Source organism: Giraffa tippelskirchi, chromosome 10 (genome assembly GCF_054371585.1).
Source record: "Giraffa tippelskirchi isolate mGirTip1 chromosome 10, T2T-mGirTip1v1.2.pri, whole genome shotgun sequence".
Lineage (NCBI taxonomy): Eukaryota > Metazoa > Chordata > Mammalia > Artiodactyla > Giraffidae > Giraffa > Giraffa tippelskirchi.
In genome coordinates, this window is record NC_137284.1 from 117,115,575 (window position 1) to 117,138,909 (window position 23,335).

A 23,335-nucleotide genomic window follows, 5' to 3' on the forward strand; every position below is an offset into this window, starting at 1 on the left:
TAAAGTTTTATATTTTTTCTATTTCCTGGCACTTGAATTCCCACCCAGAATGTAATCACCATACACTTAATCATGCTACACCCTTATAAGAGATTCTGAAAATGACTGGGATGAACTCTGCTTCCAAGGAACCCTGATGTTTATTTGGGAAACTTAATGTGCTTCCTAAAAAATAGTAAAATGATGAAAAATAAAAAGCAGGCTGTAGAATGGGAATGAGAAGTCTAAAAATTAAGACTACCATAGTTCTAGGGACTAAATGAGTTCTAACACCCCTACCTCTGTTTGAAATGGAATCCTCAAAAGCGAAACTTTCTTTCAAATAATTTAATTCTACTATGTATTTCTGATACTTTTTAAAAGGAATAACTTTTTGCACTAAAACATGACTATCGAAATTTTAAATCAAGCTGAGTTTTACTGTGGTATAGTCTTACTAATAATAAGAGGGATTGTGAAATTATTTTCTGTTTTTTTAAGTGTTGTCACCATTTTTAAGTAATCCACAATATATAATCAACCTACAGGGATTTCCTAAAGCACATATCATAGGAAAACACCTTAAAATAATTAAGAGTATCTATAAGCCATGATTCTACCCTTTTATAATCTTCAACAATAAAACAGATGAATGTATTTTTTAAAATTTTCAAGCCCCATAGAGTATCACATATTTACTCACGCGTCGTACATGAGATAGTCTCTAAGCAAAATTAAATAATTGCAAGGAAAATCTCACGTTATTTTAAAGTCTAGTCTGAAAAGATTATTCAGTAATTGCTTTAACAGTTTACAGGACTTTAATCTTATATATTTATCAGTTCAGACATCTATGTGAACATTCCTTTAGGTACTATATTTAAACTATTATCATGAATTTAATGACAATCTTCAAGAATAAACATCTCCTCTAGACCCTCATCGGCAGCAGACAAAATATTAATAAAAAACAGACTCTGCTCTGAGAGCCAGAGTTTACCAATCCTGCTCCACAGTGTCCTATCTAATACACTGATCTCCTAGCTTTGAATCCTGACTGCCTAGAAAATCATACTCACATTAACATACCTATCTTAGCTTCTACCTCAACTTCTCTAGAATAATTTTTCCAGCCTGCTTTAAAAGATACATTCTGTTATAAATTATTCATGACTATCAGAGTCCTGCTTTTATTCTAACTCTTGGAACAGGAGGTAAAATTGCTTCATTTCAAAAAATAAACACCTTTAATTCAAATAAGTGCCATGCAAAATGTTTTCTCTTTAGTCATGAGAAAAAGAGAAAATACAGAAAACATGCAAATTGATATAAAAATTAAAATACAGTATGCAAGTATTAAAGACAGTCTTGAGAAAGCTCTAACAATACTAAAAACCACTCAGCAGAAACATTTTTATAGTGAAAATATTATAGATTTAACACTGACACATAATTGTAACATCATCACTTTTCAGCACTCTGCATAGTAGTAATTCTCAAAGGAAACAAAGCTTACCATGTACTTAAGTAATCCTATTTCAGGATGAAGTAGAGGAAGCTCAGGGAACCATTTTTGTACTAAGCTACTCAGCTTCGCCTAAATTTTAAAAATATTTTTTTTATTATAGATAAATGTATATTCAACTGTACATCCTGGTACCTCCCTTATTAAATATTTAACAAGATTTCTAATCTAATATTATATATATAACCTCATAAGACATAAAATCACTGATTTGCCTTCTATTACAATAAATGAAAACCAAGCGTCAACTTGGATCTAAATTAACCACCTTACTAACAGAAGAAAAAGTTAATTACATATTTTAAGCTTGGCTTACATATACAGGCACAAAAATCTTGCCTAAGGTCAAAGTCCACACTCACTTCCAACCTAAAATGAAAAAATGTGATGAAAAATCAACCAGAATCATTAATTGTCACTAGTTCTCAAAATATAAGAACACAGTAACATTTTAAAATACTGGCTATTTCATGTAGGAAAAAAATAAATCATAAAAGCCTGGAAAGAAAAAAATAAACATGTAGCTCTACAAAAGCTACTTTGAAGCAAATATGTCAACTGAATATCCTTAGAAAAGTCACTTATCATGTTTTATTCAGTAAAATTTCCAGACATTTATCAAAGTTCACGGGAGCCAGTTATTTTATCCAAAGTTCACAAGGTGAATAATGAAGTACACACAGGTAAGTTTGCTAAATATCACATAATAAAGTGCCTATTATTTTCATAGTACCTTTATTCTTCACAGCACTGTTTCTTACCTTCCTTTTCTTCCCATAATATCCCTAAAATATAAAATGCAATATTCTTTCCATTTTAAAGACAAGATATGCTGACTGATTCTTCCGAAGTAACAAAAATCAGTGGTAAAACTTACCCTCAACCCAGTAGTTTTTTGTAATATTCAACTAAATTATGGTGCCCTGTTAATGTTTTCACTGCAGTTTTAAGCTAAAATAATAATCATATAGATTTTAATAAAGGAAAACTCTTTGAGCTTTACGTTAAACAGAAAACAAGTAGTGTGCAAAATTGTCTGTGATATAATCTTGATTCTTGTAAAAATAAGACTAAAAGGAAGGTAAGTCAAAAGTTTAATGTAATTATACTACTGTTACCACTGACTGAGAAAGGTATAGATATTTCTTTATATATTTCTGCAATTTTCACATCTGGAAAAATGGTTATGAAATATTTTGTTATCAGAAATTAATATCTAAGTTCACATAAATATTATTCTATCAACAGTTAGTTGCTTAGTTGTGTCTGACTCTTTGCGACACCATGGACTACAGACTGCCAGGATCCTCTGCCCAAGGAATTCTCCAGGCAAGACTACCAGAGTGGGGAGTCAAGCCCTTCTCCAGGGGATCTTCCCAACACAGGGATCAAACCCGCGTCTCCTGCATCGCAGGCAAATTACCATCTGATCCACCAGGGAAGCCCCCATATCAACATAACTATGCCAATATAATCTCTAGCCTTGTGATTACAGTCCACTTCATAAAAACAGATATTTGAATCCAATTTTTAGACTAATTCAACTAATTCAACATTTCAAAGAATGAAATACTTACATATTCTTCCTGCTCATGATAAATTCCCTGAAAGACACTATTCCGTAACTGAGTTATTTCTTGTTTTATTTTTTCAATCTCAGATCCATCATGGTCATCAGACTATAACCAGACAGAAAAAAGTGACTTTACAGGCTTATTAAAGTAGACTGAAAACAAGTCTTCCTAGTAAGAATTAATGCAACTTCTATGACAAATCACTCTGATTTTTACGTATCCTTTCATGTCTAGCACTTAACAGTCCCTCATAACATAACTGCTGAATTAATATTAGTTTAATATTAGTTTATTCTAACCCTGAATTTTCCAAAACCTACAAAAAGGGATTATAAAAATAAAGCCATAAAGTCTATTACATAGATTTTTCTTATCTCTTAATTTGCTGTAGATTTTCTCTAAGATGACCAACTGCCACCATAAAATAAATATCAAGAATAGGAACCAGAATACAATTAAATTCCATGGAATCTTTCTCCATGTAAGACTTGATTTTAAAAAGTCAGTAAACATGTGGCATGTCTACTATAGGAAAAACAATGTAGGACTCATAAAGACTCTGTAAACACTAATGATAATAAATAAGTCTCCTTAAAAAGTACATGTCTTTAAGGTTAGATGTATTTCTATAACAGTTAAAAAATTAAACTAAAAAAGACCTCACACCCTACAGCCCAGAATAGGATAAAACTAGAAAAATTGTAAACTATTAGATTAGTTTCACTCCATGCTTAACTGCTCCAATGAGGAAGAAAGCTAATTCAAGTTGGATTAAGATATAATGTAAACCCCTTTGATAAGTAAATGGAATCCTCAAGGGAACAAAGAAAGGCAGTTTATTCACAAAGTTTCAAGCCTAAAAGCTAAAAGTGTCCTAATTCTTCTTGTTTCTATTACATATGAAAACAACTTAAAATATCTCCAAGAAATACTATGTCCAGCCGTTAAAAAGAGAGTTAACAAAAGACATCCTGATCTTACGACAAAATTCTCCCTTGGGGGAGCACCCTGTCATCTCTCAGCATACAACAGGCTTGTTTTTAATAGACATTGTACAGTCCAAGTGAAAAGTTTTTTAAATAATTCAAAAACATTCATGTTACTAACAACCAAGGCAACCATGTAAAATGTTTTTAGAAAACATTTCATGACATAGGAAAATGTTTTACATTATTAACACAGTAATTTACAAACATAGAGGGGAAAAAGATAAAGTATATAAAACAAAAAGTGAATAATTTTAAACAATGTATTTAAGAAGCAGACTCCAAGTAAAATTAGGTACACACAGAGTTCATTAAGAACCAACTGTTTTCTTACTTCTTCCAAATTATTCTTTTCAACCAATTTCCATCTCAGTCGAGCCTTTAAGCTTTTCAGTGTCTTTTTAATGGAGAGCAAGTGATCCACGCTGGGGCTCTTATTTAAACATTCAATAATCTGTTTCTTAAACTAAGTGAGAGAAAGAGTTGTTATATTTTCAACACACAAACAGCAATATTTACTGAACAGTCACCTTCTGACCACTCTATTAAGATTCAAATAAAATTTACTGAGCTGAGATTGAAATAAAAAATTCTACAATTTCAATAAGACAATTCTACCCACTGACTCCTTGATTTTCTGCATATCTATTTAGAAGAATATTATTCTAGCAATCAAAGGAGCAAAGGTAAAAAATATTTCAAGCTGGACACACAGTGAGACACACTTCGCTACAGAAAATGCAAAAGGGAATTTCCAGTGGGGATGTAAACTGAATTTATCTTTTCCAAAAGTAGTTTGACAATATATATCAGTTTCAAGAATATTCATTCCTTTTGACTAAGTAATTAACAATTTTTAGGAATCTACTTGAGGAAATACACAAGAGTATGTACAAAAACTACATACAGTTTCATGGTTAAAAAAAAAAAAGGAAGTAAACCTAACATCTAACACAGATGAAAGGTTAAATAACATTGTATACCTATGCAAGAGATGATGTTTTATTCACTCACAATCACAGTATAGAAGAATTATTAATCATATAGGGAAATGTTCATGAAAAACCATTAAATGACAAAAACATTTTCAAAACAGTTTATAAAATGATGCAACACACATAATATTCATATGTACATATAATTTAGCATTCAAAAAAGAAATACTCCGAAAACTAGCACTGAATATCTCTTAAGCTAAGGGGAATACAATCAATGTTTTTATTTCTCCTCCTCATCTTTCTATATATAACAAGTTTTCTACTGTAAACTTGTATAGGCAGACAGAAAAAGATATAAGTTATGTTTTGGAGAGCATAAGAAAAACCAAAGATTAAAAAAAAAACACTCAATGTATTTTATCAGTAAAATTGCCATTTCGACTACAGAATGAGTTTAATTATATACCAGCAAACAACGGCTATAGTGTTTTTTCAGAAATAATACATAATTTATCTACACACTGGGTGTTAACTATTTAAGAAAAGTTTAAGTACTAAAAATTTCAAAGCATCTGTATATAAGACCAATAATATAAAGCATACTCCAACCTCAACACTGTCCTTGTACTTGGATTGTACTATGGCAATAAGGCTTTCCTCTGAACGGATCTTTTGTAGTACTTGACTACATGTTTTTAAAATGATCTCCTTGTCTGCATCACCTTGTTCCTAAATGAAATCACACACACAGAATTATATATAAAGGAGTATAAAATAATTAAAACCTCTGATAACAATGGACAAAATTCAAAATGATACCTTAAACAAATTTGTATATTTCAAAATATTTCTTAAACATAGATCTTTTTCTAGGGAGAAGAGAAACTGATGTCAAAGATGTTCATATGGGAAATTTTATTCCCATAACACTATTATTCCTAAAGCTGTCTAAACTAGAGTATTAAAGGAAATCAGGAATAGTACTATGCTAAATATAAAAACTAAACAATATATAGAACTTCAACACTATTTTTGTTAACAACTACATCTAAAATCAAGCCTGACAAAACCATCTAAATAAGGACAACTTGACAGTGGGGAAATACAGTAATGCATTATGTATTTTTTTTAATGTCTGTATAAAATTACAAAGGGAAAAGAGAAACAAGCAAAATAAAGAACATAACCAACCAAAATAAACAACATAACCAAAATAAAGAACATAACCAACTTAGTAAGCAACCTAAAAAACTAGTTAGGCATCCCAGCAAGCAGTATTAACATTACAAAATATACTAATTTTTAGCTTTACACAGCAATAGAGAATATATACAGTACAGAAAGAGAACTACTAATCAATCTTGTGTATTCACTTCCAAAAGGTCTCTCAGATTTTATTTGAAGTTTTTACAAACTCTAAAAAGTCTTATCTTGTGGTTACTGGGTATGACAGACTTAAGAATTAAGTGCTATTGAAATCTGATAGAATCAGATTAATCTAAGAGTTGTTTTCCTACAATTAAACATTAGATTTTTTTTTTTCTTGATGTGAAATACCCTACTAAACTGAAAATATTACCCTGTGGAAGAATAAGACTTCTCACTGTGTTTGGATTAGAACCTGGCAGTATTAGTATTTCAGATAGGCTTTTACAAGGAAAGCTAAGTCTACCTAGTAAAAAACAAAAACGCTTTGTTTTAAGGAATATGAGTACTCACAACCAGAGATATCTCCAGCTCCCTGCCGACACCTGACTCAGTATTCTCCAGGATTTCATCAATGTTATCAATTGTGTCATCAGAAATCAGTGGTTCTTCCACAGACAGATCAAAGGCCTCATTTGTAAAAATAAAAACATGAAGTATCTCATTTAATTATTTCAATTAGTATTATATCCTTATACTTGGAGCAGAGCATTAACCTATGTATTGCATAATGTGGGGGAAATAAACATAAGAAATATAAAGTACTACCTTCAAAAACCTTAAGCATGGGAAAAGAAAAGGTACACACACCTCACACACTTCAAGAAAATACGGATTTTGTTAAAGTGATCAGTGGTTAAGAGAGATGAGAGGACAATACAGAGGAAAAGCATGAGAAAAAAATAGGGACAAGATCAAGATGTTTTGAGGGAATAATAAAAGAAACTGTCCAACTAAAAACTAGTAAAGAATCTTGACTGCTCAGGTGGCAAGTTCAAACTGGACAGATAGTAGGTAGACAAAACCAGCATTTATACAAAGGGAGGGGTATGATTATACCTGGTATTTAATGATGACCCACTAGAATTGAGGAATCTAAAGAAAAAAAGTTAAAAATTAAATTCTGATAGTTTTCATTTCATTAGGAAAACTAAGGTAATTCCTATCAGGAAACAGACTTTATAATAAGGTATAAAATAGGATAAAATCATGGGCCAAAATTATAATATAGAATATAAAGGTCATAAGCAGTCACTCTGATTTCAGAGGTTCAGATTAGTGATTATTGAGGTCTAGATTTGGGAAATAGCAATGGAAATGAAAGATAACAGACAACCTAAACAGAAGGATGATTCTGAAACAAATGAACACAAAGAAATGACTTAGTTATGTTAATGTATCCATAAGAAAGCATCAAAAAAGAATTCTTGAAGTAGCTGGAGATTAAAAGATTTTCTTCCAAAACAAAGCTAGAAATGCATATTTGGAAACCAATCACACAGAGAGATAAATGATACCACAGGTGTCTTTGTCCTTGCTCAGAAGGTTGCAAAGCAGACAGAAGAACAGAGTATCAGTAACAAAACTAGGCCAAAATGCAATTAGGGTTCTGGGTACATTATACAAACCACATGCCTCAAAGCCTTTTAGAAAATTACGTAGTGTTTTCACAATAATAAATAAGAACTAAAAAATTTATAAGACATCTTTTCTAATATTTAATAATCGAGACTAACATTTCCCATTTTAGACATCTTTAAGATATCTAAGATAATTAAAACCTGAATGACATAAACACTGCCAAACATTTTAATCATGACTAGTTAGCCAACTAATGTTAAAATACATATACCGTTCTAAAAAAGAAACCAAAAAGAGGAAAGCTCTATCTTCTAAAGCACATACCCTTATCTCTACACTATAGCTGTAAAATAAACACTTCACTTGTAATAAACTCCAGATATTATCTTACATCTGTAGCTTGGTTGAAGTTGTTTTCATACACATCCTAAACAGAGAATGTAAATAGGTAAATCCCTCACTCTTCTATCCCAGCATTCTCATTCTTTTTTTTCTCCTTTTTTTCTCTCTCTCCCCCTCCCTCCCTTGCTCTCAGAAAGAATTACACGTGGAAAATTTAAAAATATATATTCCCTGGTTTATGCTATAGCATCACCAGGCAACAGAATTCCTGTTACCTTTAAAGTACTCTGGAACCACGTGACAAGACGTTGTAAACAAGTCTCTGTTTCACTTCTAACACTGGTGAACTCCTCTCTTTTATTACACCTCCAGTCATTAAATTTCTCCAGTATTTCTTCAGAGTTAATTCCTTCTTTGGCTTGTCCATATACTGATTCTAAAGAGGCTGACAAATCCTGCAGAGAGATACTTCTGTTTATTAAAGTTAATTAACTTTATATTAAGAGTAAAGCACCATATTAGAATTTGAGAGACAGTGAAGTGGTATATTGAATCCCTATCTTAGAGAAGTTTATAAATAAAACTTTGAATAGCTAGACATAAAAGCATAAAACTACCTAGAAGGTGATTTATTTGGATTATAATAGTAAAAGTTCATTAAATGAATTAAGGTTATAAACAGAAGGCTTTATGCTGCTGCTGCTGCTGCTAAGTCGCTTCAGTCGTGTCCGATTCTGTGCGACCCCATAGACAGCAGCCCACCAGGCTCCGCCGTCCCTGGGATTCTCCAGGCAAGAATACTGGAGTGGGTTGCCATTTCCTTCTCCAATGCATAAAAGTGAAAAGTGAAAGTGAAGTCGCTTAGTCGTGTCCGACTCCTAGCGACCCCATGGACTGCAGCCTACCAGGCTCCTCCGTCCATGGGATTTTCCAGGCAAGAGTATTGGAGTGGGGTGCCATTGCCTTCTCCGGAAGGCTTTATAGTCTTAGGTTTTCAATTAAGTAGAAAGTATCCTCTTTTCTCTGACTTTACATAAAAATTTATGTTGCCCTGACATGGAAGTTTCTAATGGCTACTGCTAAGTAAAAATAAACTCAATATATATCTAGACAGCATATTAAAAAGCAGAGACCTCACTTTGACAACAAAGGTTCATCTAGTTTTGATCTTCCCAGTAGTCATGTATAGATGTGAGAGCTGGACAATAAAAAAGGCTGAGCCTTGAAGAATTGATGTTTTCAAACTATGGTGTTGGAGAAGACTCTTGAATGTCCCTTGGACGCAAGGAGATCAAACCAGTCAATCCTAAAGGAAATCAATCCTGAACATTCACTGGAAGGACTGATGTTCAAGCTGAAGCTCCAATACTTTGGCCACCTGACACGAAGAGTCAACTCACTAGAAATGACCCTGATGCTCGGAAAGACTGAAGGCAGGAGGAGAAGGGGGCAATAGAGGATGAAGTGATTGGATGGCATTATCGACTCAATGGACATGAATTTGAGCCGACTCTGGGAAATAGTGAAGGACAAGGAAGACTGGCATGCTGCAGTCCATAGGGTCGCAAAGAGTTGGACACGACTGAGCTACTGAACAAGAATATACATTTAAAAGCATTTTTAGAAAGGACTAGAAGAGACAAGAGAGCTTGATGGCTCCTTCCAGGACTAAGACCCTAGAAACATCACAGAGACAAGAGGAAAACTTAATAGATCCCAGAAACTTTTATCACAAAACTGAAAAACCCCTGGAAAGAAAGAAGATGGTTTGTATTTAGCACTGAATGAATACAATCACTGCAAGTAGGAGACAGCCTGTACCACAGCAGAGAATCATCTTGGGAAAAGAGAATTTTCTTCGTTAAGTTCTTCTCTCTTCCTCACACTGGGCAAGAAAGCAGCAGCACAAGCAAGAGACAATGGGTTTATACAAGTACAGTACAGAAAACTAGATGAGGCAAAAATTGATAACCAGGACACCAAGCATTCTTCCCCTTCCCTGAATACCGAGTAGCATTTAGACCTAAGGGTAGCAGCCCCTGGAAAAGAGGAAAGGCTGAGGAAGAGGGACTGGGAGGTCCTCTGAAGAGTAAGATTATCTAGAACAGAAGCCAATAGGAAGTAGTTGAGCCCAGACTGCAACCCTGTAAGTTCTGAGAAGCAAGCCTATCCTATTCCCTAAATCCTCCTGAAGTCTCCAAAGTTATGGTCCAAGCTTTCACTCTTCCCAAGGTCCCTCTACCACACCAACACATACGCACATAACAGCACACCGAGACAGTTGATAATTCTTCAAAAGAATATGCAGTCCTGAGGAGAAGTACAGGGGAGGATGAAATGTGTCAATGACACAAGCACTTTGAAAGAAATACAACAAACTAAGCCATCTTATAAAAAGGAAGCAAAATCAATGGCCCAAATAATAGTAAGAACTCAAAATAAGCATAGTAAATCTCAAAAATAGAAAGAATATTGGAAAAATAAAGCAAAACCAAGTAATTATAAATAATAACCAACTGAAATTATTAAGCATGAAAGAAATAAAGAACACAATGGTTTGGTTAAATGGCAGAAGAAATACAGCAAAGAATCAATCAGTGACTATTGATTAGGACAAAAATGAGACTCATATCAACAACTACAGAAATAAAACAATGGATTATCATTGTCAACAGTCTTAAGAGAAAATGGCCTTTGGATCTAACATATTTTATAGCTCACTAAATAACTGTTGAAAAGAGTTTAAATGTAAGCAACTGGTTAAATATTTGAATTGTTTAAATATGATATGCTGAGACATTTAATACCTCACAAAGTCAATCGCTCAAAACCCTGCTTGAAAGGACTCTCAGAGAAAGTACTCTAAAATACAGAGTGAACCAAAAGATATCCAACAATTTATGAAGTAAGAGTCAAAAAATAACTGAACTCTACAAAGTTTGTTACTTGAGTTATCATATACAATACCTGTAACAATCTTTGAGTAAAATCACAGACAACAATTGTAGTTGTTTGGTTAGCTGGTAGTTGGGAGAGAGATACAGACAAAAAAGACCCACCAGAGGCAAGTGAGAATGTTCTAAGATATAAAGGGAAGCGGGTAGAAAAGGAGGGAAAAAAAAATCATGATAAACAGAAACACAAAACTAATTACAGAAATAAGTTCTAATAAAATAGTAATTATACATAAATCAATTAAGATACCCATTAAAAGGCAGATTTAAATGTTTGATTCTTTTAAAAAATGATCCATTGGAGTATTGTCTAAGAGAAACATATAAAGGGAAGAAAAAAAGAAACTATGTATAAGGCAAATATTAACCAGAAAGACAAGTAGGATAAGAATTTTAAAAGGAAACAAAAATAAAATTTTATCCCAAAACACCTTAAGGGAAAACTATTATTACATAATAGTTTAAAATACATAACAATCATGAATTCATTCACACTGAACAATAAGCTCTGAAATATTTTGAAAAATTAAATAAAACTAGAATATATATTAACTAGAAAATATAAAAAAATCTCAGAACTTACAAAATGATCAGATAAAAAACTAAGCAAAGATACAGAAGAGTAAAGCTTCAGATCATAGCTTAAGCTGTAGATCAGAAACTGCACACAAAAAACTTAGAATATATTTTTTTTTTGAATTCATAAAAACAGTCATAAAACATTAACCATGTATTGTAGGATACAAAAGAAGCCTCAATAAATGCTAATGAAATCAAATATCATGACATTTCACTTCTCTGACCTTCATTATAAAAGTATAAGTTATATTACTTAAGTACTTGAAGAAAATAAATAAAAATCTAACTATTTTTCAGCAAAATAAAGAGAGGTTTAAGAATAATCTGGTGACAGAAGGGAAGAGTAGAAAGGGAGACAAACCAGATTTGGCAAAAAGTCTTTTAAGATTAAACTTTAAAAAGAAAAGAGTTTTAAAATGATCTTGGTTGCCAACCCTTTAACTCTGCCCTGTAACAGTTAATGAGAAGAAATAAACCATCACAGAGTAAAGAAGCTGCACTGCAGACAGGTGAATTCTTACATCACTGTCCTTTTCTATGCAAATCTTATTTCACCATTCTGGAATAACCTATACTATTTATTCAACTCTATTTAAGAAGATGTTTCAAACAATGGCTCCAACGGTGCCTGAACCATACACAATAACAGGAAAACTACATCTTTAATCAAATTGTCAACATCCACTGGATTATATAAAAAGCTAGAGAATTCCAGAAAAACATCTATTTCTGCTTCATTGACTAAGCTAAAGCCTTTCAGTTCACTCAGTCGTGTTCGACTCTTTGCGACCCCATGAATCGCAGCATGCCAGGCCTCCCTGTCCATCACCAACTCTCGGAGTTTACCAAAACCCATGTCCATCGAGTTAGTGATGCCATCCAACCATCTCATCTTCTGTCGTCCCCTTCTCCTCCTGCTCCCAACCCTTCCCAGCATTAGGGTCTTTTCCAATGAGTCAACCCTTCGCATGAGGTGGCCAAAGTATTGGAGTTTCAGCTTCAACATCAGTCCTTCCAATGAACACCCAGGATTGATCTCCTTTAGGATGGACTGGTTGGATCTCCGTGCAGTCCAAGGGACTCTCAAGAGTCTTCTCCAACACCACAGTCAAAAGCATCAATTCTGCGGCGCTCAGCTTTCTTCACCATCCTACTCTCACATCCATACATGACCACTGGAAAAACCAAAGCCTTGACTAGACGGACCTTTGTTGGCAAAGTAATGTCTCTGCTTTTAGATATGCTATCTAGGTTGGTCATAACCTTCCTTCCAAGGATCAAGCGTCTTTTACTTTCATGGCTGCAATCACCATCTGCAGTGATTTTGGAGCCCCCCCCAAAAAAGTCTGACACTGTTTCCACTGTTTCCCCATCTATTTCCCATGAAGTGATGGGACCAGATGCCATGATCTTAGTTTTCTGAACGTTGAGCTTTAAGTCAACTTTTTTACTCTCCTCTTTCACTTTCATCAAGAGGCTCCTCAGTTCCTCTTCACTTTCTGCCAAGAGTGTGGTGTCATCTGCATATCTGAGGTTATTGATATTTCTCCTGGCAATCTTGATTCCAGCTTGTGCTTCTTCCAGCCCAGGATTTCTCATGATGTACTCTGCATATAAGTTAGATAAGCAGGGTGACAATATACAGCCTTGACATACTCCTTTTCCTATTTGGAACCAGTCTGTTGTTCCATGTCCAGTTCTAACTGTTGCTTCCTGACCTTCATACAGGTTTCTCAAGAGACAGATCAGATGGTCTGGTATTCCCATCTCTTTCAGAGTTTTCCACAGTTTATTGTGATCCACATGGTCAAAGGTTTTGGTGTAGTCAATAAAGCAGAAATAGATGAATGTCTCGAACTCTCTTGCTTTTTCTATGATCCAGCGGATGTTGGCAATTTGATCTCTGGTTCCTCTGCCTTTTCTAAAACCAGCTTGAACATCTGGAAGTTCACGGTTCACGTATTGCTGAAGCCTGGCTTGGAGAATTTTGAGCATTACTTTACTAGGATGTGAGATGAGTGCAATTATGCGGTAGTTTGAGCATTCTTTGGCATTGCCTTTCTTTGGGATTGGAATGAAAACTGACCTTTTCCAGTCCTGTGGCCACTGTTGAGTTTTCCAGATTTGCTGGCATATCCAGTGCAGCACTTTCACAGCATCATCTTTTAGGATTTGAAATAGCTCAACTGGAATTCCATCACCTCCACTAGCTTTGTTCGTAGTGATGCTTTCTAAGGCCCCCTTGACTTCACATTCCAGGATGTCTGGCTCTAGGTGAGTGATCACACCGTCGTGATTATCTGGGTCGTGAAGATCTTTTTTATACAGTTCTTCTGTGTATTCTTGCCACCTCTTCTTAATATCTTCTGCTTCTGTTAGGTCTCTACCATTTCTGTCCTTTAATGTACCCATCTTTGCATGAAATATTCCCCCGATATCTCTAATTTTCTTGAAGAGATCTCTAGTCTTTCCCGTTCTGTTGTTTTCCTCTATTTGTTTGCACTGATCGCTGAGGAAGGCTTTCTTATCTCTCCTTGCTATTCTTTGGAACTCTGCATTCAGATGGGAATATCTTTCCTTTTCTCCTTTGCCTTTCGCTTCTCTTCTTTTCCTAGCTATTTGTAAGGCCTCCTCAGACAGCCATTTTGCTTTTTTGCATTTCTTTTACATGGAGATTTTCTTGATCCCTGTCTCCTGTACAATGTCACGAACCTCTGTCCATAGTTCATCAGGCACTCTATCAGGTCTAGTCCCTTAAATCTATTTGTCACTTCCACTGTATAATCATAAGGGATTTGATTTAGGTCATAACTGAATAGTCTAGTGGTTTTCCCTACTTGATCACAACAAACTGTGGAAAATTATCTTAAAGAGATTGGAATACCAGACCACCTTACCTGCCTCCTGGGAAACATGTATGCAGGAGGTCAAGAAGCAACAGAATAGGATATGGAACTGTTCCAAATTGGGAAAGGAGCACATCAAGGCTGTGTATTGGCACTCTGCTTGTTTAATTTATATGCAGAGAGCATCATTAGAAATGCTGGGCTGGATGAAGCACAAACAGGAATCAAGATTGCTGGGAGAAATACCAGTAACCTCAGATATGCAGATGACACCATCCTCATGGCAGAAAGCAAAGAAGAATTAAAGAGCCTCTTGATGAAGGTGAAAGAAAGAAGTAAAAAAGTTGGCTTAAAACTCAAAATTAAAAAAACTAAGATCATGACATCCAGTCACATCACTTCATGCATGGCAAACAGATAGAGAAACAATGCAAACAGTGAAAGACTTTATTTTCTTGGGCTCCAAAATCACTACAGATGGTGACTATAGTCATGAAATTAAAAGACGCTTGCTCCTTGGAAGAAAAGCTATGACAAACCTAGACAGCACATTAAAAAGCAGAGACATTACTTTGCCAACAAAGGCCAGGTCCATATAGTCAAAGCTATGGTTTTTTCAGTAGTAATGTACAGATATGAGAGCTGGACAATAAAAAAGGCTGAGCACTGAAGAACTGATGCCTTCAAACTGTGGTGCTGGAGAAGACTCAATCTTGAAAGTCCCTTGGACAGCAAGGAGAGCAAACCAGTCAATCCTAAAAGAAATTGATCCTGAATATTCACTAGAAGGACTGATGTTGAAGCTGAAGCTCCAATACTTTAGCCACCTGATGCAAAGAGACAATTCATTGGAAAAGACTCTGATGCTAGGAAAGACTGAAGGCAGGAGGGGAAGGGGATGACAGAGGATGAGATGGCTGGATGGCATCACCAACTCAATGGACATGAGTTTGAGTAAGCTCTGGGAGTTAGTGAAGGGAAGGGAAGCCTGGTGTGCTGCAGTCCATTAGGTCACACAATCAGACACGACTGAGTGACTGAACAACAACACCTTCAACCAGGTGGACAGAAAGACACAAGTGCTCAGATGTCCCTTAATAACCTTTTTTCCAATTTTCCGGTAAGCTTATCCCCTTCCTACAGTCCAAAACAAGATAGCTAGTATTCAGCTTGGTATTACAGATACTGTCAAAAGCTGTAAAAATTCAAAGATATATAAAATGTAGGAGTAGAAGAGGGTTATTCTGTTCAAATGATATAATCACATAGAAAGTTCAAAGAGTATCAACTGACAAAAACTAGAAAAGAGTTCAGCGGAGTTGCCAGAAAAACATCAATATATAAAAATCATTAGTATCCCTCTATACCATCAAAAGAACAAGGGAACTGAAAGTAAGATATCATTCACAAAAGGAACCAAAACTGTAAACATCTTGGAGTTAAATCAAGAAAATGCATGAGGACTTAGAGAAAAATTTTAAACATCATTAAAAGATATAAAAGATCTCAATAAGCAGAAAGAAATACTATGTTAATAGGTGGAATGATAACACTGTCGTGCTCATTCACTCCAAATCAGTCATTTCTGAGATGGTAGGATATGACTGAAGATAAGGCTCCACAATATCTTATGAGCTACTGCACTCTATCTACAGATCTTAGAAACCATTATCACTCAAGGATCAAGATCCCTCTCCCTAACTCTGACATAAAGGCTTTACTAGATTTTCTGCTAGAAAAATGGCTAACCTGCTTGCTACTGCTCCTGTCTCTGTGAGTTTTCCCAATGAATGCTGCTCTAACAAGCCTTATATGCCTGACTATTTTACCTTGCTTGCAGGATACATACATACATACATATATATATAAACATATTAAATATATCAATATAAAATTGTAACATCATTGAAAAGTAACTAGGATTCATCAAAGAAAAGAAAAACTTCTGCAGCCATCAGTACTGTCTGAAGTCTACAGGCAAATGCTAATTTAGCTCTCAAATGGTAAACATATTTTAATGTGCATTTAATATCTTTTAAAATTCCAACCTGCAATGTTTTTAAGCGTTTATTAAGAGATAACTCATCAACTTCAAGAATAAAAACTTCTACTGCCATGTACAGCTTCTGTTGTACTTCATTTCTTTCGGCAATCAAAATATTCCCCTCATTCTGAAGGAAGGAAAAAAGGAATAACCATCATTAATGTATCAGGTGTTTTTACACACTGACCTATATGAGAAGAACTGATCTCTTAAAATTAGCAAATTTAACATTACATTCTCCAACACAGTAATATTTAAAACAAACCCCTCTCTTCTTAGATCACCAAACTGACAAAGTTTCTTTCCCTTAATTAGAAATAAGATTTAAATTCCACATTCTGTTAATCTTTACTTTTCTCACTATTTCTGAAACAATAAAATTTTAGTTAATAAAATTATACAAGTGTCTGTGACTAATTACATACTGCCTCCTTCCTACTCCCATCCCATGCTCAATTCCTTCATCTATTTATCTTTCAAGATTTAGTTAATCTCCAACAGGATAAAACCTCCAATTCCCCCAAGAAGCTATGCCTGGAAACAGATATGAGAGATATCCAAGAACCCTATACATTAGCTCTATTATAACTATATTAAAACTACCTATTTATATATTTGTCCTACACACAAAGTAAATAGAGGGATACGGACCACGTCTTAAATTTGTGTCTCTACTACTTGTAACAGAGGTACATACACTTAAAAGTCCGAATTTTAGAATATTTTTTTTTGTGTAAGCTCAATCAGACCATTATATAACTAATTATGAAGACAAAAGAAAAGACTCTCTTTCATCAAAAGTACACATGGTGGGCTTTTCTGGTGGTTCAGTGGTAAAGATCCGGTCTGTCAATGCAGGAGATGTGGATTCGATCTGGGAGGCATGCCATGGAGCAGCTAAGCCCATGTGCCACAACTATTGACCCTATTCTCTACAGCCCAGGAAGCACAACTACTAAAGCCCTGGTGCTCTATATACCCTGTGCTCTGCAACAAGAGAAGCCATGCAATAAGAAGCCCACGCCTCACAACTAGCGAGTAGCCCCTGTGTGCCAGAACTAGAGAAAAGTTTGTGCAGCAATAAAGACCCAGCACAGTCAAAATAAATAAATAAAAAATGTTTTAAAAAGTGCACACGGCAATCAAGTTAAAGAATTGTGCAAAATATATAAATGAAAATAACAATCTTAAGATGCAAATTAAATACAATGGAAATAAAAGGACAACTTTATCTGAGGGACAATTATGCCTCTGTCCTTAATAATCTATAGTAATCTACTCTTCAATCTGTCAAATGAACTTTAGGGCAATAAAGCCCAAAAGTAAGTCCTGAAATGTCAGCAGTAGTGCAGACAAATTGCTTTTTTAAAAAATCACATTTGTCCTACTAGAATACCAAGTCTGAGAGACATAATAAGACCTTCTTCCCTCCGTGTCCTCAATCACTTTCCTATATTCAAATGACAAAACAAAAGTCAAAAAGCAGTTCTTTTTCAATTTTCATCTTACTACATGAAAATAATTGTGAAATATTTTAATGATGGCAGTATGGTTTAAATGGAAATAGAATACACTTTGCAATCAAGACATCTGGGTTCAAATTCCAGATTAACATTTAGAAGTATGTCATCTTGAACAATTTCCTTAAACCCAGTGGGCCTCATTTTCCTGAGGAGCAAAAATGCTCATGTTTATAAAGTACTATACATACGTGTTTCTAAAAGATTCAAAAATTATTACTTCTGTCACCTTTTTTCGTCTATCATCAGAAGTGACCAGTAAAGGTCTAATGTGTAAAATAACCCAAATCTAATCTCTAACCAAATTAAATATTCCTGGCATTTCCAAAGGCTTAGTTATCCTATTTACTTTTCTCATTCACAGCCAGTTAGGCTGCCAACTGGCCAAACTAGGTATGACTAGGGAATAAGACTTTTAGGGTACAATCTTCAGAGGCAGAAACCACCAATACTTACGATAGGACAACTCCAAAACCAAGTATAGAGCTCATAAGGTACTAGGGAAAGTTATGATTATTGTATCAGATATCTTATATGAAAAACATGGAGTTCCACTCAGCTGAATGTAATAAAGAAAATTCCCACAGGAAAAAATATTTGTACCTACACTAATTAAGAATTCACATGAAATATTCCATTCTTCATATCCCTTCTCTACCCACATACAAAGGAAAGGAAAGTGAAGTCACTCAGTTATGTCTGACTCTTTTCAACTCCATGGACTGTAGCCTACCAGGCTCCTCCATCCATGGGATTTTCCAGGCAAGGGTACTGGAGTGGATTGCCATTTCCTTCTCCAGGGGATCTTCCCTACCCAGGGATCAAACTCGGTTCTCCCACATTGCAGGCAGATGCTTTACTGAGCCACCAGGGAAGCACCCACATATAACCATCTCTCAAAAACGGATGGTTTTAGAGAGCATTTAATAATAAGGCAGAGTCCTATACTGCAGCATAAAGCATGATCCTCACACCAGAAGATCCACATTAGCAGGTGTGGGAGTCATCCCAGCTTATAAGCCTCATGTCCCTCAAAAACCATTCTCTCTTATAGGTATAGCTTCCAGGGTCCCTCAGGGAGTATGCCCAGTTGTTTAGTATTTGTAGTTTGCAGTTTCTCCCAATCCAGATACAATTTACCAATCAGGGATTTTATTTACCCGAACAATGTTGCCAGTAACATGACTGAAATTTCAATTTATCAAATTACCAAGGGAACAGAGAGAGGTAAATTCTCAGGCAAAAGGAGAAAAGATTTTGTTAACCCTTTTCCACAATCACTACTCATTTATCTTACCTTTCTTCTAAGGCAACAAAAGAAATCAAATTACTAATATGAAGATACTCCAAAAGTCAAAGATTTCATATAAAGTATCATTACAATATCTGCAGTCCTTCTGCTTTTTTGAAAGATATTATCTCCTTATATTCAACAGATAAAAATCATAATGGAGAAAAATTCTTGACCCACCACATTCTCACAAGTTTGAATCTTCTCCTGAGCCAGATTATATTCTGCCCAAATTAGCTCTAATTCATTCAAAGAAGCTGGGATAGTAAAGCAGTCTTCATTCAACACTTGAATAGCATCTGAAAGGTCATTTCCAAAACGAACACTGATACTGACACGTCTATTTAAAAAAAAAAATAGCAAAAGGAAAAGATCAAGAAATTTTTGAGGTGGTGTGAGAAAAAAATTACACAAATAGTAATGGTCTAAAGTTACTATTTACAACAATGGCTATGAAGAGGTATTTTTTAAAACTATATAAAATCATAGATAACTTTGATACAAACCTTTAACTAAAAATACATTTCACTGGGAAAAAATTAAATATTTTATATAAAAAGCTTCAAAAGTCTGCAGAATTCAAATGATACAAAATTAGATTTGTAAATACTTCTTTAAAAATGTTATATTTAAGCCAATTTTACCAAGATGAAGGCACAGAGTCCTTGTACCTTAATAAGCAGACCAGCATTTGCCTAACCTTAAAAAAATCAAAAAAAAAAAAAAAACCAACAAAGCCATCAGAGGCCAATCAGCAAAACCAACAAGGCTCACCATTTTATTTGTTTTAGCTTCCAACTAGACTTCCACCATTCTAATAGCACACTATTTCCTCAAATACAGGTCAAAATATATTGAACTGCTTTGGTCTACAGTCTGTCTCACAGCTCTGCTGGTGTAATCACGTTGGCTGTGCATTAAAAGTTGACTAAGCTCTAGAGAGATCAAATTACTCAAACTATTTAAAACCTATAAACCAGACACTGACTGACAGATTTGTATTGGAAAATACAGATTCCCACTGGACAAAAGATGAACTCGTAGTATTAAATTCAGAGCAACATCTTAGTGTTTCCAAGTACATGAGGAAATGAATTACTGGTTTAAGTTTTATGCATAGCACAAAAAGAGAATTAGATTGTTTTGAGAACTACTTTTTCCACATTACAGAAAAGGGTGAAAAATTATCCCTAACCAACAATAAAGCAATTTTCTATAAAGTAAAATACCTACATAATTCACATATAGAATCTGAGACATGCTGATTAAACTGCATGAGACTTGCTAACCAATTTCTTTTCTTCTGACTCCATGAAGATCACTTTTCTTCTAATTTAGGAAGACTACTTTTGTCTTTCTTTAAACAGTATAATTAAATAATTTGGATTACTGAAATCTACAGTTTCTGTATAGGACTGAAAATAACCCCAAGCAAAACAATGGGACCTAGCAGTTTCCCATCAAACTATTACTTAGAAGTTGTGTTGGCTTTTTAATTCCATTCTCACATATAACTTTAGGACACTATCATCCCACACGGTGACAATAGAACACTATAAAAACAGTATGAAATTTGTCTCAGGAGTAACTATCTTTAGTTTCCCTCTTTAAAATAATGAAAATACAAAGAATAAATTTCAAAGTAAATATGAAGTGGGAGGGGACATGGGTAAACTTATGGCTGATTCATGTTGATGTTTGGTAGAAACCAATGCAATAACTGAACAACTATATATACATATATATATAGAGAGAGAGAGAGAGAGAGAAAACCAGGAATAAAACCATCAAGGGTCCCCACTAAAAAAATTAATTAATTTTAAAAAAGAAAAAGCAAAAATGAAAGGCACAGAAATTAAGCAAAGCACAAACTAATCAGCATGTTTTAAACCATCCTCCTCAAAAATACACTTTTACCTACCTAATTTCTTTCAATATTTCAACCTTAGCTGCCAGATTTTTCATTCTGGTACCTATACAAGTCTTCAGAGTGCTTTCCAAACGTTTAGTCAAATCCATGGTAGCTGCTTTCTCTTGCTAAAGCAAAGAACAAAACATATCTTAGTCAGACTCACATAGGAAACTGCTGGAGATTGAGTTCAACTACCAATGGTCAATGACTTAACCAGGCCCAAGTAATGAACCCTTGATTTTAAAAACCTCAGAACGATGAGGTCTGGAGGAAGCTTCCAGACTGGTGAACAAATCCATGTGCTGGAAGAGTGACAGGTCCAGAGAATCCTCCAAATGATCTCTATCTCCACTCCTATTGTAACCTCCCCTTTGCATCTCTTCTTTTTGTATTTGGCTGTTCCTGAATTGTATCCTTTATAATAAAACTGTCACCATAAGTACAGCACTTTCATGAGTCCTGACAGTTGTTACTGAATTACTGAATTGAGAGCAAGGTGTGGGAATGGGTCATAGGAAGTCTTAAACTGACAGTAAGAAAAAAATGTGGGTAGCCTGGGACCTGATTTGTGGCTGGTGCCTGAATTGAGCTGTCGGGAGCCGCGATAGGCATTACTGACAAAACGGAGGCACGGCCCCAATCCCCTCTCCTCATCCCCCAGGCACGGTCCCGGGACCAAGGAGTTAGGTCTTGTGATTCTGACTTGTCCTTTCCTTCCTCTGGTTGAGTTGGCTGGAAAGAATGTTATAATCCATAAAGTTAACTATTGACATTTGTTCAAGGATCTTTACAAAGAATGCTCCAGGATGAGCACATAGGCTGCAGCTTGAGACCAAGGGAAACATTGTTATCTGAAACCTGCCTGTAAGGGGAATGTTTATGGCAAAAGAAGTTTGCTGAGTTTAGGGGTTAGGAATAATTAAGAATAATTAGAAGCTAAAAGTTTAAGGTATGTTGTAGTGTTGGCATATTTTACTATAGCTTATGGAAACTATTTTAGAGATACTAATAGCTAAAAGCCTTTTTAGGAGATGATGAGCTTAAGTTACTAGGGAAGAGCAGGATTTAAAGAGATAAGAAATAAACTGAGGAATGTAATATACAGCCCAGAGACAAACTTGAGTTACAATGTTATCACAAGGACACTTAAGAGGGAACTCTGAAGGACAACAATGATTTATGGAGACAGTAAATATGGGTGAGGGGAAACTGAAGATGTCATACCTCTGACCTAATGCTTTTGTAAAAGTATAAAAGAAAACCTGATGCTTAAAATAAACATGCAGCCCAGTGCTTTGAGCGAGAGACTGCATCATTTTCTCCGCCGAGATGCAGTCCAAATGAGTGAGAGGCTGCATCATTTGCTGACCCCGTTCATCCCTTCAGGGCGATTCCCTGGCTGCTGGAGCTGGACTCCGGCATTGAGCTAAGTCTTGAGGGACTTAATCCTAGTGGAGTCTGAGATAACTCTTGGCATTTAGTGTCAAAAATGAACTGTAAGCCATTCAGTTGATGTTAGAGAAATGGCAACTCATGTTGGGGTAACATATTTGGTATTAGAAAAGTTACACATTTGAAGACTACACAGTATTCTGGGGGGAAAAAAACTGCCCTGAATCTAACCAAACCTTGATAATTAACTATCATACAAGGAAATACATGGAGATATAGCAGCCTGTTAAGGAACAACAGGATGCAGATGAAGCACTTTAAGAGATTTATCAAGCAAATGCAATGTATAGGCCTAACTGGAAATTGGACTGGAAGAAACCAAACATAAGATGACATTCATGGAACAATATGGGAAATCTGAACATTGGATATTAAACGATATTATGGGCTTCCCTGGTGGCTCAGCTGGTCAAGAATCCTCCTGCAATGCGGGAGCCCTGGGTTCAATCCCTGGACTGGGACAATCCCCTAGAGAAGGAAAAGGCTACCCATCCTAGTATTCTGGTCTGGACAATTCCATGAACTGTATAGTCCGTGGGGTCACAAAGAGTTGGACATGACTGAGTGACTTTCACTTAGTGTGAACATACTTAGTGAACTTAGTGA

At 35.2% G+C, this 23,335-nt stretch overlaps 1 protein-coding gene across 10 annotated transcripts in view; it reads right to left on the reverse strand.

Annotated features, from left to right (window-relative positions):
* STK31 (serine/threonine kinase 31) overlaps positions 1 to 23,335 on the reverse strand; it is a 120,167-nt gene that overhangs the window by 76,996 nt on the left and 19,836 nt on the right. For 7 of the 10 annotated variants that reach the window (XM_081533892.1, XM_081533893.1, XM_081533895.1 and 4 more), the window contains exons 9-17: positions 21,287 to 21,402; positions 19,546 to 19,705; positions 16,559 to 16,681; positions 8,407 to 8,586; positions 6,722 to 6,838; positions 5,612 to 5,731; positions 4,399 to 4,530; positions 3,082 to 3,183; positions 1,496 to 1,576 (exon numbers count right to left, since the gene is read on the reverse strand). In XM_081533892.1, coding sequence (XP_081390018.1) covers positions 1,496 to 1,576; positions 3,082 to 3,183; positions 4,399 to 4,530; positions 5,612 to 5,731; positions 6,722 to 6,838; positions 8,407 to 8,586; positions 16,559 to 16,681; positions 19,546 to 19,705; positions 21,287 to 21,402 — 1,131 coding nt within the window. Of the gene's footprint in view, positions 1 to 1,495; positions 1,577 to 3,081; positions 3,184 to 4,398; positions 4,531 to 5,605; positions 5,732 to 6,721; positions 6,839 to 8,406; positions 8,587 to 16,558; positions 16,682 to 19,545; positions 19,706 to 21,286; positions 21,403 to 23,335 lie in introns of all 10 variants that reach the window. The other 3 variants (XM_081533894.1, XM_081533897.1, XM_081533896.1) reach the window with 1 other exon arrangement.